At 38.9% G+C, this 17,978-nt stretch overlaps 2 protein-coding genes across 2 annotated transcripts; both read left to right on the forward strand.

The window, feature by feature from the left end:
- Window positions 1-9,306: 9,306 nt before the first annotated feature.
- On the forward strand, window positions 9,307-10,474 carry LOC139445029 (uncharacterized). The gene is made up of 2 exons (XM_071226090.1): window positions 9,307-9,329; window positions 9,859-10,474. Exons 1-2 carry the CDS (start codon window positions 9,307-9,309, stop codon window positions 10,472-10,474), a joined length of 639 nt encoding a protein of 212 aa, XP_071082191.1.
- A 2,105-nt stretch (window positions 10,475-12,579) lies between these two features.
- Window positions 12,580-13,881, forward strand: LOC139445513 (uncharacterized protein F54H12.2-like). Its single transcript, XM_071226655.1, has one exon. The coding sequence runs from the start codon at window positions 12,580-12,582 to the stop codon at window positions 13,879-13,881; it is 1,302 nt and encodes a 433-aa protein (XP_071082756.1).
- Window positions 13,882-17,978: the final 4,097 nt, after the last annotated feature.

Raw genomic sequence — 17,978 nt, forward strand, 5'->3', positions numbered from 1 at the left:
TAATAATAATAAAAAAAATAAAAAATAAAAAACTAACTAAATAAAAAAATATATTTTAAACTTGATGTATTTTAAGTTCATCTTGCATTGAGATATCAGTAATGAAATAACGAAACTTTCAGGCAATAATTTGAAGAAACTCTATTAAGTATATTTACAGGAAAATTTTAAGCATACATTATAAACATGTTTGTTTAGTACATATTTACATGGACAAATCCGTTGTTAATAGTGAAATGTCAATATATTAATACTTCCTGATACCCACTGACTGTAATAACAAACATGGCGTAACATGAGTTACTGTTGCTAAAACTTCGCTAACCGCGTTAATGTAATATCTTGACTAGACTGTGTTAATTGTTACATATAACTGTCTGTAAGGTTTGCGCAAGTCAATCATTTGTAATCGGTATAATATCCGGATGGCGTGGCATACCAGGCGTGCAGAGTGTAAATACGTTTTTTATGTATTTTTTTTTCATAAAGTACGGTATTTGTCTGAAAATCTCACTGGAGTGAAGTAACACCACCTACCCACCTTTTGAAATATTTCTGTTTGTTAATTCACACCACATGTAGCATCATTCCAGGGTTTTTTTTAGGGCGGCCTTAATATAACTAGTTCTAGAAGACAATCCAGTGATTGACATTATGAACAACGTCCCGCTGTAGGAGAACGATGCCACCAATCAACCAAACACTGAGCGTGACCACCTAACCCATTGTGTCACCTCTTACACATAGAGGATGCTGGGAATCCCCACGTGCACACTGTTGTATGATGGATAATAGGGCTGGAACGAGTCCAAATTGACTACCTGTGTACCGGACCTACTATTTGATTTTCTGGAGGCGGCTGAAATGCTATCGAAAAACATATCCCCGAAAATACTTGAAAATAATATTTATGCTTCAGACTTTTGAAAAACAATGCCTGCCACAAAAATGACATTGTTATTATGGTTTTTTACCTTTAAAAACAATTTAGGTTCATAGTTTTTAATAAAGAATATCTGGTTTTGTATCCGTAGCTGACAAAATATCAACATGTTGTTACCGGGGTTATTATTTATTTGGACCCCAGATCAGGAGACAGCACAACAGGAATAAGACAACTTGTGTTCCATGAGATGATTACTTATTCAAACGGTTTTCTAAATACAGCACTCGATACTTCACAAACTTATGGAAGCATTCTGCAAACTGTGACCGCAGTGACTGTACGACCTCAGCTTTCAGCTCCACGAAAACTGTCTCTTCGACTTACGATTATTATATTTATGGAAGGTATGTTTAATGTTGTCATGCGCAAACACAGCATATGCAGCTCCGAGGAGCAATAAGGGAACAAATAAACTACCAGTGGAATGAGATACAATGAAGGCTTAAAACATATACCGCTTGCGATATTTAATGTGTGGCTCTGATAAACTTTAGACACCATATGAGAATAAGACTGTAGGCGAAGTGGAGGGTAGGCGATATGAAACCAATTCGATGCATCGACAACAGGAATTCCGTAAATTTAACATTCTGCTATGTCAAACCAAAAGATATCTTAAAAAATAAATAAATAAATAAGATTTGTCTCAGTTTTCTTGTGATTCTCATTTTTTTTACTTTAAAGACAAACTGTGAACATATGCAAGAAATTAAGAATATAAAACAGCAGAAAGTACTTGTTGTTGATGATGATACAAAAATGTATTGTAGCTATGTAAGGATTAAAACAACATATCAAGCTGAGATGGTAAAGACGTTATTTTGTTTTGTGAAACTGACAAATACCAGGTTCGAACTCTTTTAGAAGCACAAACACAACCCTAAACAACTCTCCTACCCAGTGTTCCATGCGGCTCGCGCCGGAGTGTTACTAAACCGGAAGAGAGTTGTCCCTCTAGAAGTCACATGATAGCCTGACGGGTCACATGCTCTCATTCTCTCAAGATGGCCGCAGCAGGCAGCTTTTTGGCTCTGGTTGTTTTTGTCTTGGCTCTTTTTATCCCCGGTGTGTCAGCATTTGATGCAGGGGATGCCATCGCCCTTGTTCTGGGACTTGTTATCGGGATTCTGGGAATATGTGCGTGTTTAGGTTATTATGCACGAAGAAGAGCGTCGTAGAGATCAGTGATGATGTGGGTGTTCCGTTTCCAGTGTTCAATGGACGGTGTTGACAAGAGAGATCGTGGTTGTAAAGATCACGGAGGAACACGGTTGTAAATAGCTCGTCATTTGTGATTTATTCATCGTCAATTCATGTGGGAGGATCGTAAATGATTTCCACGCCTGTTCAACAGAAATAGCCACCAGTCAACCTGCATTCACGCCTGAACAATCGAAAGTGATTTGTAAGGACGAAATGCAACAAAATTCACAGGAACTATGAGAGTGACAAGCCTGACAAACCCGTAGTTCCTTACCTACCAGACAGCGTCAGATATTTCAAGAGACCCGTGACGAAGCAGCCAAACAGTGATCATTTCCGGGAAGCGTCATTATAATCTCTTTCCAGAGTTTGGAGAAGACGAAAATGTTGGCAATCACCTGAATCTGTGTTGCCTTTAACCACGATGGACCGGAAAATATTGTTTATAAAAAAAGTGCAGATAACCTTTCACATACCTGTTGACTGTATCAGTTCGTCAGTTTCAAAATACTACTCTGCTTGACAATGTCGGCTGTATCACTAGGATTGCTTACAGACATTCCATGACCATCACAAATGATTTCGTAATTTTCGTTTATTAAATTAAGTTGCATGTGAGATAATTTAAAGCAATTGTTATTGTTCATATGAAATTGAAACTAAAAATTTTTGAGAATAGTTTTCAAAGTTGATCATAAAAAAATGTACATCAATACAACTAATTCCACAAGGGCATTTCTGTTGATCATGCATGCCATTCTCCAAAAACACAAATGAATGTACATTTATATTAACATCAAAGGAAGAAATTATTGTGTTAGTATGCTGTATATACTATGCTCCTGTAGCAGCTAGTATTGACATCAATGCCTTACATCATAATCAATAAATTATTCTTGTTTTAAGTTGTTATTTTTGTTATGACTGTAGATTGGTAATAGTAATTATGAATTGTGTGTCTGTCTGATGTGTTTCAGTTGAAGGCTTCGCAGAGGTGATCACTCATAAATGTACAGTTGCGAATATGTATTTCATTACAGTGAATATTGATGCATAAATTGGTTTTTGTGTTAATATAACAGTTCCTGAACATATGGTGCACTGTATGGTTTGGGAATTTAAACTATGGAAATATTCATTTGGACATAGACAGGTGTACATGTAACATATGGGTTCTCAATGTTATTGCTTGTTTACTAGTATTCAATCTTATTAAAATCCGATCTTTTGGGCGGTCGGGTAGACTAGTGGTTAATGCGTTCGCTCGTCACGCCGAAGACCCATGATCCATTACAATGTGTGAAGCCCATTTCCGGTGTCCCTCGGCATGATATTGCTGGAATATTGCTAAAAGCAGTGTCAAACCATGCTCACTCACTCACTCACTCACTCACTCACTCAGATGTGGTGTACACCATGAATTCCATGAAAGGTTGTGTCAGATGAACCCTGAACTTTGACCGCCCAGTCTGAATAAAGGAAGTATGGGATCTTCAACCCGATTATCTTCATTTTCGAGATTAAAATATCAGATGTTAATGTCTGAATGTTTCACTCATTCACATCCGGAATTTAGAAGCCTCAACACCAATTGACTGATAAGAAACTCCTCAAATCTTCATGTTGAGTTATTGCATCAGAGATGGGGATGTGATTGACGAATATTGATTTTGATATGGTTAGTGCAGCACTAACTATGAAGGAAGTTATTTCAAGCCATGTTTTGAGCACCATATGTAACCATGGTAACTGGTCTGTTATTACTACAATGTCTTGGCTGAAATAAGTGTGGGAAGGGGGGGGAACATACCACTCTGCAGCCAACCTTCACATGTATCTCTGTCAGAGATATATGGTGTACGTTAGTATATATATAATGTATGAAGACACAATGCCTTTTCAGGGCGGTCGGGTAGCCTAGTGGTTAAAGCGTTTGGTCGTCACGCCGTAGACCCGGGTTCGATTCCCGACATGGGTACAATGTGTGAAGCCCATTTGTGGTGTTCCCCGCCGTGATATTGCTGGAATATTGCTAAAAGAGGCATAAAACCATACGCACTCACTCAATGCCTTTTCAGAATGTTGTACACATGTAAGATATGTAATGTTTGGGACAACACTTTCTTAATATAATACAAATTCTGGTACTTTGCAGAGTTGAAGTGTTTAGTACATGATCTCTTGAGAGTTTGGGTTCGGATTCCGGATGAAACTCAACCCCCAAAAGTACTAGAATTTGTACTTTACTAAGAAAGTGTTATCCAAAATATAACATTTATTACATTTGACCACTCTTTTTAATGGCGTTATATAATCTTACCCTCTCTCAAGTGAGCCGTGCCAACTTGTCAGAGGGGTACACTAAGTATGTGATTTAGCCTACCAGTTGTCAGACTTACATTTTGTGGAAGCCTCGGTGGCTGAGTGGGTTACATCGCCGACTTTCTGTGCAGGCGATTAGGTGCCTCACTCGGGCAGTGTGGGTTCGAATCCCGGATGGGACTCAACATGCTTATACCAAAATGTACTGGAGTTTGTACTTTACTGAGAAGGTGTCATACCAAATATAATATTTCCTAAATATAATGTACCTCAGTAATCATGGTAACGTTACTTACACCTTAATGTTTGGCCACAACATATATTTTCATCCAAATGTAAAGAAATGTAAGCATGGTCAGGTTGGAGAAGTTTGCTTTCATAGGTATTTTTTAAAATCTAAAAGTGGGGACGAAGTGTGACTCATTATTGACTGGCACAGCATATAACTGAATAGCGCCACAGATGACTTGGACAACCGTGTCCCCTGCATGCAGTAACATCATCATGGTTGTGATAAGTGAGGATTGAAGATTTCTATCATTCATACGGCTGTCTAAATTTAAATCATGCATGGATATAGAAAAAAATACAAAATTACCAAGTATACATTATGCACAATATTTACTGGTGAAAGAACAGAAACAGGTTAAGATGTTTGTACTGCTTGCATCTCCTTGCCTTTCTGTATTGGGGGTGAAGCATGGCCTAGTGGTTAAATCACTCACTTGCCAGCCAGAGGCCCAGGTCTGACAATATGTGGACTGCATTTCTGGTGTCCCACACTCTTATATGTCATGTATGTTGATGGAATAGTGCTAAAATCTTTGTAAAATCCTAGGATCGAGGATATTTTCATCTTTGTGTATGTAATTAACATGCAGGAGATGAAATATGATCATTATTTTTTATATTCTGTAAATTTGCAGTTATGTCACAATCATTTTAATGAGTGTTAGAATGGTTGAATTCTTGAACATATAAAAAGGGGGAAAAAAGAGAAAAAAACCTAATTTATGTTCCTAATCCAAAACGCAATTAAAGATTAAACGCTAGGATCTGAAGTAAAAAAACTTATAAGAGTCAGTCTCGTTGATGAACTTTTCATCCATGTTGAACACAATAGGGTGTTTGTCATCACAGAAGAATCACAGAAAGACTGTTGACCTATATCAATGTTTAAGGTATGTAGTACATCAGATATCACATCTCCCTGTGTGTGGCTGTGTATCTGTATGTATTGAGCTCTATAGAGTCTGACCCATGACTTGCAGATCGTTATCACTGCTGAAATACGCATTTCGGGTAGGAAGAGTCTCCCAGACGTCTATGTTTTTACCGTATGAGGCGACATTAATAATGTGTCGGGGTTGAGGCTAAACATTTCTTAAACTTTGCTTACGAATCCGCCGACTCCAAAATGTGAGAAAAATCAAATCAAAAGCAGTGATGTGTTTTTATTCCACTTACCAGAAATAAGTAAAATATGAATAAGTTGAAATGCTGTAATAAATCTGTTGAACATTTGTCTTTAAAACAACAAATAACGAATCGCGACAACTCCTGTCTTTAACAGAAGGGAAGTAACTCTAAACTTGTCTCTTCTTTTACACCTGTAGTTGAAACTTTGTTTACGAACCCGCCGACTCCAAAAAAACGGAAATTGAAAAAAAAAAATGATAAGCAGTGAGTTTTTAAAGAGTTAAAAATTCTATTCAAAACAAAACGAATTGTGACGAATCTCATTCTTTAAGACCGAATTTTTTTCAACACCTACTTGGACTAAATCAAAAGAATTTTAAATTTAATTTTGTATTTTTTCATCATTATTTTTCGACCTACCCACTCTAATGTGGAATAAGCATAATACAGTTGTACTGCGGCGTATCCTCGGGGGAAACATCCTGGGATACAGGTCATGGACACCTACCACTTCGGTAAAATCCACGCATACGATTATGGAGCAGACGGATCAGGGTCACATAATCTTGGATTCGAACCTAGGATCAAAGGGACGCAACTCTCCGGCACCTTTGCCCACTTGTTACCAGTCCCCAAGGACAACTGCAAATCCAAAACTGAAAGTGTTTTAGCTGGTAGAAAATTGACTTGCAGATGTTTTTACTACGCATATCGATTATCTCAAATCTAGTGTTTTTGCTTTAATGAGTTCTCAGCTTAAATGTAGAATTCATGTTTTTAAAATAAATTATATAATTATATTGACTCCCCAACAATGAAAGAAGCACACATAAAATGATTTGGATTCCATTCACCTTCTCCAATCTTCTCACCGGAGACCCAAGTTGATTATTATTATCCTTTCCCAGAATATTATTTTTAAGTTTAGGAATTTGTCTGATGTTAAACAGTGTACAAAGAGTTACAGTCCAGACTATATTTCGAGATTTTAGGGGATTTCCCTTTTATGCAATATCTAACTTATTCAGGTTCAGTTACACCCCTGCTTTAGGCGCCAAAGTGCCCTAGTTTCTTCATATTGCATTTTCCCTTTTAAGGGTAGGTGTAGCCAGTTGTTAAATCTACCCGTGAAGATCCGGGTTAGAATAGGTCTTCAGCAACCCATGCTTGCCGTAAAAAGCGACTAACGGGGTCGGGTGTTCAGACTCGCTGACTTGGGGGATACATGTAGTCCTATCCCAATTGCCTAGATAGATACTCATGATGTCAATCACTGAATTGTCCGGTCCAGACTCGATTATTTACAGACCGCTGCCATACGGCTGCAATATTGCTGAGTGCGGCGTTAATAAACACAAAAACCGGGGTTAATTCGTCGCTCGTCACGTCGTAGACCCGGGTCCTATGCCTCGCACGGGCACAATGTGTGGAGCACATTTTCCATGTCCCCGTCCGTCATCTTGCGTCGTAAAACCATACTCATATACACCTTGAAGGGATCATATAAGAGAAACTGATCAGGGTTTACTGATAAAGGTTCATTCACTATCCCAAATCCGATATCCGAATGATCTTAGTCATCATCCGAATCATATGATTAAGGCGTGATAGGGTCACGTGGTAGTGATACGCAGCACATTGTCAACGTATCTTGTGATTGCAGTTAGACATGTGGGACGTTGACAATCTTGATTGATGGACAGCGCCTGTCTCCTGGGGCCAAACATCAAGTGTACATAAATACCGGTGTAGGCCACATGGTTCAACAGGCACATGTAGATCGGCAATTTCCGGGTTAGAATTGTTCATTAGCAACGGCATGTCCTCGTTTCGCCTACACCCCATTTTACCTACACTGTTACCACAATAGATTCCCCACTCTACTGCAAACAAGTCACACCACCTTCAACCTAAATGGACTAACCCCCCAAAACCCACTTGCCACAAGTTTGGACAAACAAAGAAAGTTCCATCCATGAAGAGACCCGTGAAGATCCGAGGTAGAATAGGTCTTCAGCAACCCATGCGTGCCGCAGCCTTGGTTGCTGCATGTCATCGTCAATTACTGGATTGTCTGGTCCAGACTCGAGATTTACAGACCGCCGTCATATAACTACATGGAATTTTGCTTAATGCGGCGTTAAACAACAAACGAACCAAACCAAACCATGAAGAGAGTGTCACTGTTGCCCGTTATATAACATCCCCGTTGTCGCGAACACAGGGATCTTGAGAACTCCCCAATCGTCTATACTCAGAAAATCTCTCCCATGTATAGTCTTGGTCCACATGTCATGTAGATCAGTCTCTGTCCGTGTTGTTGGGACGGTCTTCTCTCTCTGACGATACAGCCCAGCTTGGACAAAATTAATTGGGAAAGATAGTCGCTGCTGCCTCTTCGTCATCTTCCCGAGGCAAGGGAGTTAACTGACTATAAAAGTCAGGTTTCCACTGAAACGTTCATAGTTGGTTAACGCCCTTGCCTCGGGAAGATGCCTCTTCGTCCATCAAGTCAAGTTCTGCATTGTATATCTGCTGTACTGGCGTGATGGCCGTCTTCACTAGGTCTCTCAGTCGGCTCATCAAACGGATCTGGTTCTCATCTGCAGGGGGATGGCTGTGTCCAGGGGCACTGGTGATATGATCAACAATACTAGTAGAGAGAAAGTAATACCTTCCGGACAAAAGCATTCCTGTGGAGCGTGGAGCACCAACAAAAGCATTCCTGTGGAGCATAGAATTTCCTACAAATTCCTGTGGAGCATGGAATTTCCAACAAAAGCATTCCTGTGGAGCATTGAATTTCCAACAAAAGCATTCCTGTTACCTTCCGGACAAAAGCAGCCCTGCGGAGCGTGGAATTTCCATCAAAAACATTCCTGTGGAGCAAAGAATTTCCATCAAAAACATTCCTGTGGAGCAAAGAATTTCCAACAAAAGCATTCCTGTGGAGCGTTGAATTTTCCATCAAAAGCATTCCTGTGGAGCAGCATTTCTATAAATCTACTCGTGTGTGGGTTTTAACCGCTGAACCTGTTAACCCTTTCACCGAAATCAATTCGTTTATAAACATTTTTCTATACTTCATTCACGTTTCACTAAGTGTTAAGACGCATAGAGTAAAGAAACAAACAAAAGCATTCTTGTGAAACATACCACAAAGGTCAGTCAATACCTTTCACACTATAGAAGTTAACAATAACATTCCAGGATCAACGTGTCATCCACTTATAAAATGTATGGTATGATGAATACTCAGTAACCAATGAAACGCTAAGGAAGACAAAGTACACCACAAAAATTCAATTTTATAGAAGTTAAGCAGTGTTTAACTGTTGAAGCTTTCAATCGAGCTTAAACAGCGATCTTGTCAACAAGACGAAATCTTCACGCCAGTATACATCTCGAATCTCATCATGGGAACCCGAACAACTGACAAGTATGTATTTTTTTACACCAGAACTTCAGTGTTTAGTCAACATTTTTCTACTGAGATTGTTATTGAAGGAATAGTATTTAACTGTGCTGAGCAGTATTACAGGTATAAAAAAGCTTGTATGTTCAGTGATTGGGAAACTGCGCATAAGATTTTAAAGTGTGTTTCTGCTGCTGAACAAAAACGTTTAGGTAGAAGTGTGAGATGTTTTAATCAACGCCAATGGGATGTTGTGAGTTCCAATGTGGTGTATGCAGCATCTTCAGCTAAATTCTCACAGTCTGTTTTTCTGAAGAAACAACTGTTAGACACTTTTCCCAAGATCTTGGTAGAAGCGAGTCCATATGATCGTGTGTGGGGTGTGGGTCTATCACTGCATGACCCTAATATTCTTAATCCATCTAAATGGAAAGGCAGTAATAGACTTGGTCAGATCTTAATGAAGGTTAGAAATGAAATAATGAACACAGAGTCAAGTGAAAACTGATGGTTTTAAATGTGTTACAGTGATGTAACTTGCTATTTTGAACAGCGGCAAGAAAACTACGTTCTACTCATGGAAGCAGGTCATGCGGATGCCACACACTCTAAATGAACCAGTCATAACACGATCACCTGAGTGGTTTCAAGATAAGGAAGAATGCGTGAAAGATGCAAAGAGAAAATTTAAAGATGAATACAAGGCAACAAAGAGAGTCATTATCAAGAAGATGAAAACCTTACCACTCAATGCTGATGAAGTAGATATGGCTACAAAACTGAAACAAGCAGAGGATCTTCTCACGATGAGTTACTCTTTAGAAGTGAGTAAAATGATCAGTCAGCTCGCATGTGAAATGTGTATTCCTTGTCTGTTTAATGAAGAAGGTGATCCAATATTTTTGGGAGATCATTCTTGTCGCATGTCGGAGCAGGAGCAGGTTGATAAATACTTCAACGCGGCACTTGAGGATATGGACAATGAACTGGTAATAGGAAAATGGATGAAACTTGTGATTGATGATCCACATCTGTGCACAATGCCTGCTTTCAATTTAGTACCTTACCAGTGTAAGGACTATCGTGACAATACATTCAAATCACCTGAATGGGTGAATGGTTTGAAGCAATGTGTTGTAAAAATGTTGAAGTTGCAAAAACGCTTGTAGACTGTTTCCATGTCATATTATTTTATCAGTACCAAATGAAATGTGTGTGTGTGTACTTTAGCAATATTCATACTATGAATAAAACATAAATTATGCTTACATCTTTGTTTGTCTTCTTTTGATAGTTATCAAATGGTTGTTCTTTAATAGGTGTCTGTTGTCAGTGCTTCTCTCATTTCATCATGAAGCCACAACAGAGAAAGGTGCTAACAAAGAAACAGGAGAAGATATTAGAAAGTTACAATTTTAACCCGCTTGAACCGGGAGCTTTTTATGGGCCTGAGAAACTTCATAGCGTTCTGAAATTAGATCGTCAACCAGATCTCAGACTGAGCACTGTGAGACGTTTTCTGAACAAACAGGACGCCTACAGTTTACACAAGCCACCCAAACAGAGATTCAAAAGGCTGAGAGTTCGAGTGAATTCTATAAATGAAATGTTTGATGTAGATTTGACTGACATGTCTCGTTACAGCAAGGAGAATAATGGCGTGCGTTATTTACTGGTGGCTATTGACATACTGAGTAGGTTTGCCTTCGCCCTACCTTTAACAAATAAGAGACCAGAGACAGTATTGAAAGCTTTTAAAGAAATTATTCAGGAACGAAATCCAATGAAAGTACGTGTGGATGGTGGTTCAGAGTTTAAAGGAGTATTTAAAGATTTTTTAGAAAAACACAATATCACTCTGACTGTTGCACATAATGAAAATATCAAAAGTAATTATGTGGAACGATTCAACAGAACACTGAAATCACTTATTACTCGCTACTTGACCCATAATAACACCAAGTATTATTTAGATGCACTACCCAAGTTGATGGACAATTATAACAACACATTACATTCTTCTTTGCCCAACCTTTCACCGGTTCAAGTCAAGAAGAAGAATGAACTGAAAGTATGGGAACATTTGTATGTGAAGCCGTTGTTACTTAAAAAATAAAGCTCCAAACACAACCGGTCAAAGGCATTTGTATTTAAAGTAGGGGACCTTGTTCGCATTCCATACCTCCGGAGACCTTTCAGTAAGGAACTTGATCTGAAGTGGACTCAAGAGCTGTTTAAGGTGGTTAGACGATACAAGAGACAAGAGATAGCACAGTATAAGATCAAAGACTTTCATGATAAACTGATAGAAGGTACGTTTTATGGCAATGAGTTACAAAAGGTGGAGAAAAAGGAAAATGTTTTGTGGCAGGTAGAGAAGATTTTAAAGAGAAAACGTGTGAAAGGGAAGACCTACCTGTTAGTGAGGTGGTTGGGCTGGCCGAGTTCCTTCGATTCTTATGTGGAGGAAAGTGAACTGAAAGATATCTGATGGAAAGGTACATATTTCTCAAAAGCTCAGACTCCAAACAATCTTATTTTAATGAGAATACGCCTTATCATTTTCGTGTTAAACTAAATCAAAGGTTGAATTTTGATGGATTCTGGGTTGTGTCTTTAACGGAGATTAATTTTGGTAAACTTGACATCACCCACATGAATGATCCATATGTGGACGTGTTATGCAATCTGTGTGATAGTTCTTTGGCAGGTGAACAGCAGTTGCCTTTATTGAGACGGCTTGATCTCAGACAAGGTCCTTACTATAGCTTTGCATGTGAATACAATATTCCGATTAAAGTCAAAGAATCTCCACACATAGAGGTGTGTATAAAGGCCAGTAACGGCATGTCACACTCATTTCTAAAGGAAGTGACATATGTGACACTGCACTTGAGACGGTATCCCTTCATTGATTAGCCATGGAGTCCACACCTTTGTATGTCCCTGATTATGTCAAATGGACCCACTATTTCAAGAAACACATGAAAGGAACATCTGCCTTAGTGAATGGTAAACCACAGGTGAAAGTGATCCCGACACGACTTCAAGTGAAGACTGAAGAACCCAAGATCAAACTGGAAGTAACATCAGAGACGCAGACTATTGTTGAGAGAGCCAATGCCAAAGAAAAGCGACGGAAATCTTTAAAACGAGCTGCAGGTGACCAAATCACCACTTCAAAGAAGATCCGTCAGACAGATAACATTCCATCAAAGACCGCTAAGGTTCTCCAGTGTACCCCTATTCGAGAAAACGACGTTTTCAGTTAATCATGTCACTGTTGAATGATAAAGACTTTGAGGAACTGATACCACCCTCTCTCAATCTGTTTATTTTACCTCCATACCAGACCAGCATCCATCAACATTATTTTGATGAGGTGCGTCCACTCAGTCAAATCAATGATTCTTCACCGTTGGAATTTCAAGTAACGAATGCTGGAAGTGATTACATTGACCTGAACCGTACCCGCATACATGTGAAGCTGAAGGTGAAACATGCAGATGGCACTGATCTTGAGGACAAGGAACATATTGCCCCTGTCAACTTGTTTCTGCAGGCTCTCTTTTCCCAGGTGTCAGTGTATCTGCAGAATCAGTTGGTATCTTCTACAAACAACCATTATGCTTACAAGAGCATGATGAAAACTCTACTCAACTATGGAACAGAAGCTAAAACTTCACAGCTGTCATCTCAACTCTTCTACAAAGATGTGTCTGAATCTATCAATGATGTAGAATCGACCGATCCCTACACTGGTCTCAATACAGGAGTGCAATCTCGTGGTAGCTTCATTAATAATAGTAAAGTCTTGACCATGTCGGGGCCATTGTATGAAGATATCTTTCACATGAACAGACATTTAGTCAATGGAGTGGATTTGACAATGAAGCTGTACCGCTCCTCACCCCAGTTCTGTTTGATGAGTGGCAAAACAGGTCAAGATTACAAGGTAGAAATTCTGGATACCTACCTGAAGGTGTGTAAACTGAAAGTCAATCCAGCTCTTATTTTGGCTCACAACACCTTGTTTCAAGACAGCAATGCTCTGTATCCTTACACCAAAAGCGAGGTCAAGGTGACAAGCATCCCCACCACTCAACTGACACATACCATTGACAATCTGTCGAATCCTATTGCTAATCGTTACATTGTAGGCTTTGTACTCAGCAACAGCTTGAATGGATCTTACACTGGTAACCCCTACAACTTCCAATCTAGTATGGTGAAAAACATCAGCCTGTTCATCAATGGTGCCAGTGTCCCCGGACGTCCCATGCAGGCAGATGATGTTGAGTCCTATGTGCAGATGTTTGATGGGATGTGTCTGTGGAAAGAAAATACAGGAAACGGAATCACTCGGAGCGACTTTTTGCTTGGGAGTGCCCTGTTCGTCTTTGACATTGATAAAGTATGCAGTGAAACCGACTATCTGAATCTGTTGAAATCTGGTAGCACCCGATTAGAAATCGAGTTAAAAAACGCCCTCACTGAAACACTCAGTTGTGTTGTTCTGAGTGAAAGAAATTCCCTCATTGAAATTGACAAGACCAGGAACGTGTTTGTGAAGTAAAAAACATGAAAGCCTCTGACCTTGCATGTGCTATTCAAAGTGACTCCGTCTTAAAGTACCAGGTCTTAGGTGTGTTTGCCAAAGATACTTTACCTGTGCTAACTAGTGTCATGCTTGCACGTGGAGTGGGTCTCATTGTCAATACTGAACCATCTGGAAGACTGGGTCGTCACTGGGTGGCTATGTACTTCAAAGGAAATACAGGGGAACTGTTTGACAGTCTGGGTGATCCAGTGAATTCCGTTTTTGACTTGTTCTTAAAAACCTATGTCAATCAATACCAACACAACAGAAGACAGTTACAGTCCTCATCGTCCAACCTTTGTGGTCATTATTGTTTATATTATTTGTTGTATAAATGCAAAACAGAACTTACCCTTCAGCCCTTTGTGCAGATATTTGATGTGCAAGTCCGTTTTAACAATGATGAGCATGTGTCAAAGTTTATCTGTAATTATTTTAGATATTGTTTGTTATCTTGTCATACCTGTGTCATGTAACATACTACTGTACTTGTGTAACCCATTACAAAAATAAAATAAAAAAGAAATTAGTGTAGTCATTCGAGTTTGTTCTATAAATATAAGTAACTCAGCTGTAATGTCACAGTTGAATTATTGTGCTCAGAGTGTGATCATGGAACGTAAGTGTCTCTTACCAATACAAACACCTACCACCATATCTGTGATTGGTGGATCTTCCTCAGGGAAAACAGTTTGGGTGAAAAGGTTGTTAGAGCAGACTAATCTGATGTTTGACAAACCTCCCAACCTTATTGTGTACTGCTATGCTGTATGGCAAGACATCTACAGTGACATGCGGCAAAACATTTCTAACATTCTTTTTATGGATTCCCTTCCAACTGAGAATGATTTGAAAATGTGGTCTGAGCAATCTGAAAAGAACATGGTGTTGGTCATGGATGACATGATGATGGATATATGTAAAAGTCCACTGATGTTAAATCTCTACACTACATTGTCTCATCATTGGGGAATCAGTGTTATAAATATTCAACAGTCTGCTTATCCTAAGGGGGATTGTAACCGAACTATTTCCTTGAATACACACTACTTCATTTTGCTATCTAACCCACGTTCTGCACATGAATATAAAATCTTGGCATCTCAAATATTTCTGGGTCAAGCCAAATATTTTACTGAATCATTTCGTGATGCAGTGGAGGGAAAGAAATTTCAATATTTAATGATTGATGTATCACCCTATTCCGATCCTCAGTATGGACGTCTGCGCAGTGGTGTCTTTCCAGATGAAGTATGTATTGTGTACCAACCCAAATAAAAGCTACTGCTCAAAGTTATACCCACCAGTTGCCTGTCTTACCAATGAACAGATCAGTTGCTTACTGAGATCATCATGGATGTTTGCGGACGATTTGAAGATATTGCTAACGATTGTTCAGTGATTTCAACCAATGCTGAAGTGTATGGTCATAGCTTTTGTGAGAGATTAAAGTCCTTTGTCAGTTGGCCCATGCAAATGAAACAGTCACTGAAGACTATGGCACAAGCAGGATTCATTTACACGGGTCAATCAGATAAAGTCTACTGTTTCATGTGTCGATTGCGTGTACATAAATGGATGCCAGAAGATGATCCACTAACTGAACATTTCAGGTTATCACCTCAGTGTAGTTACATAAACATGATAGCTTCTAATACTGAATGAGAGACATTGGCTATGGTGTATGAGGAATATAAGAGTCTAAGCATACATATATATATATATATATATATAAAAGACACAATTACCTAGTTGGATCATTTCACATTGTGATCTCCTCACTTCAATATGGGTGATTTACTGGAAAAACATCTGTCTTTTCTTCAAACACTACTGCAGGCTAATGTGAAGCAGAGAAAAGCTTTACTTCAATATGTGTCATGTGAACAAATGCATGCTATTAATAGCATGATGTTAAACATTTTGAAAGGGAATATTCCACTCTCACTGATGGATAAAACTCGCTTGCACCGTCATAGGTTTCACATTAGAACATTGGCTGCCAAAGAAGGTTTTCCGAATCGGATTAAAAAGGAGGTGTTGATAAGACATCATTCCATCTTGCCTATTTGCATTGCTGCACTGTTAGATTACCTACATCATGAGCAGACCTATGGTTCTCCTGAACAGGAACACATACCAACGTCTAATAGACAACCAGGAAAAGGAGAAGACAGTGACACAGGAACAACAGATAATGACAGTGACTCCAGATCAGGAGACGAGTCCTCTGAGACTGAATGAGACCCCTGAAGAAATCACCCATGATGAAGCACAGATTAAAGCGAATACGAACTTGATTCTGGATCTACTTCTTAAGGATGTGTCATTAACTAAAACGATTGGCAAACTTGCCAAACTATGGTACTTTATCAAGGATCAGATCAGAAATGCTCACTTCAGACTGAATAATCAGTTAGAAATTGTTTTAGATAATGAGAATGTGTGGATCGGAACTAACGTTATTGACCTCATTCGTTTTACTGTGATGCATCGTGGGGCTGTTCCTTCAGGCTACCGTGACTTTCTCAATCTTTTAAAAATGCTCCATGTACCGAAGCGGCTTTTGTATAAGCCAGATGTCAAGAAAAAGAACGACAAAAGAAAAAAGGCAAAATCATCTTTATATATAAAACGACAAGCACAACATGGTGTACCCGGTGCTAACACTACTGCAAAATTAAGAAAACTAGAGTCTTTCTAACTGTACATGTACATTGAATTCATGATATGTATTCTATGTAACTTTCAGATTGTAAAGCAATAAAATAATGCTAACACATGCGACTTTTAGTTATTACTATCTTCCATGTTCATAAGGACTCTGAGCTGCATCTCAAGTCTTTCTTTTCTGTCATTGCAGAAGAAATGACTATGCATATAATCCGTGTCATTGTAATGCACAGTGTGCTGATCCTGAAACTCTAGCCCAAGGCTTACCCTCTGTTGCTTGGCTTTTTCCAAGATGGTATGAAGGGGCAGCTCATTCACTGCACGATCAAAGTATTGAGTAATACACTCGTCACTGTTCATCATGAGACACTGGTGATGTACTTGCGATGGATGATTAACTTCACATCCATAACAATTATCACAATATAACTTCCGAACAAGTCTCTGGAGTTCATTGAGATAGTGAGTTTCCAAGACGGCTACGAAAAGTCTTTTGTTTCGACGCAGCTGTAAGCGATTGGTTATTTGTCTCCTGTTGATGTGAATTTCACGCACAGTTACTGAATAGTTGGGTGTTTGATGATTCTCGTCTTGATGGAACATTCTTCTTGCACGCTGTAAACCTGCCTGCATGGCATCCTCATGGCTTCTTCGGAAGCTTCTGCCTTCATAATACAGTATGTCATTGCCGCCGTTTCGTCTTAACTGGTAAATGAATCCGGTGGTACTCATGTTGCTGTAATCATAAAGATAATTAAATGAGTGAAACACTTTAAGTGTGATGATAACAGCAATTATTACTATTAATATTAGAATTATTATTATTGTTAAATTAAAAATGGATAACATTCGGAAAAAAGGAGGAGGGTACCTGTATCAATCACCCATCTCTCAATGTGGAACTTGAACAGCATTACCACATACTCTTAGACTGGTGAATACCCATAGGGTAAACTATATATACCATCCTCTAGTACATAACGTTTATCATCTAAGGGGGATAATGCTATTTTGCTCAATGACTCAGTGTATAAAGTGTTATTGTGAGAGCGAATGAGTGAATAGGAACAATAAAAAGGTTTCCTCTCCAGGAGACTGTCTTTGTATTTCTTATGGGTCAATTGCTTAGCAATGACAGATTTCTTTATTCCTTTAGCTGTCTTTTGGTTTGATACAGTGTTCTCATCTGATTGTATCAAAAAGGAATACATTTTGCTTTTCAACCCTACAAACTCTAAAATGATCTTTCCTGCAGCTTCATCCTTCATCTTTCCTGTGACTTTTTTGTTTTCATTCGAATACAATCCTTTAGGATCGTTCTGATCATAATTGGAAGTATCAAACAAATGCAGATTTTGCTTCATGAATATGTAGGGATCAAGCAAAGTCTCGTGTGGAGG

The sequence above is a fragment of the Haliotis cracherodii genome, unplaced genomic scaffold (assembly GCF_022045235.1).
Source record: "Haliotis cracherodii isolate W230 unplaced genomic scaffold, xgHalCrac1.p SCAF_6, whole genome shotgun sequence".
NCBI lineage: Eukaryota > Metazoa > Mollusca > Gastropoda > Lepetellida > Haliotidae > Haliotis > Haliotis cracherodii.

Bases quoted from the DNA above. Each gene is read 5' to 3' on its own strand.
- LOC139445513 (XM_071226655.1), top strand. From the start codon at position 12,580: ATGTCACTGTTGAATGATAAAGACTTTGAGGAACTGATACCACCCTCT.
- LOC139445029 (XM_071226090.1), top strand. From the start codon at position 9,307: ATGGGAACCCGAACAACTGACAA. The intron at 9,330-9,858 runs GTATGTATTTTT...TATTTTGAACAG, and splicing joins GGAACCCGAACAACTGACAA to CGGCAAGAAAACTACGTTCT.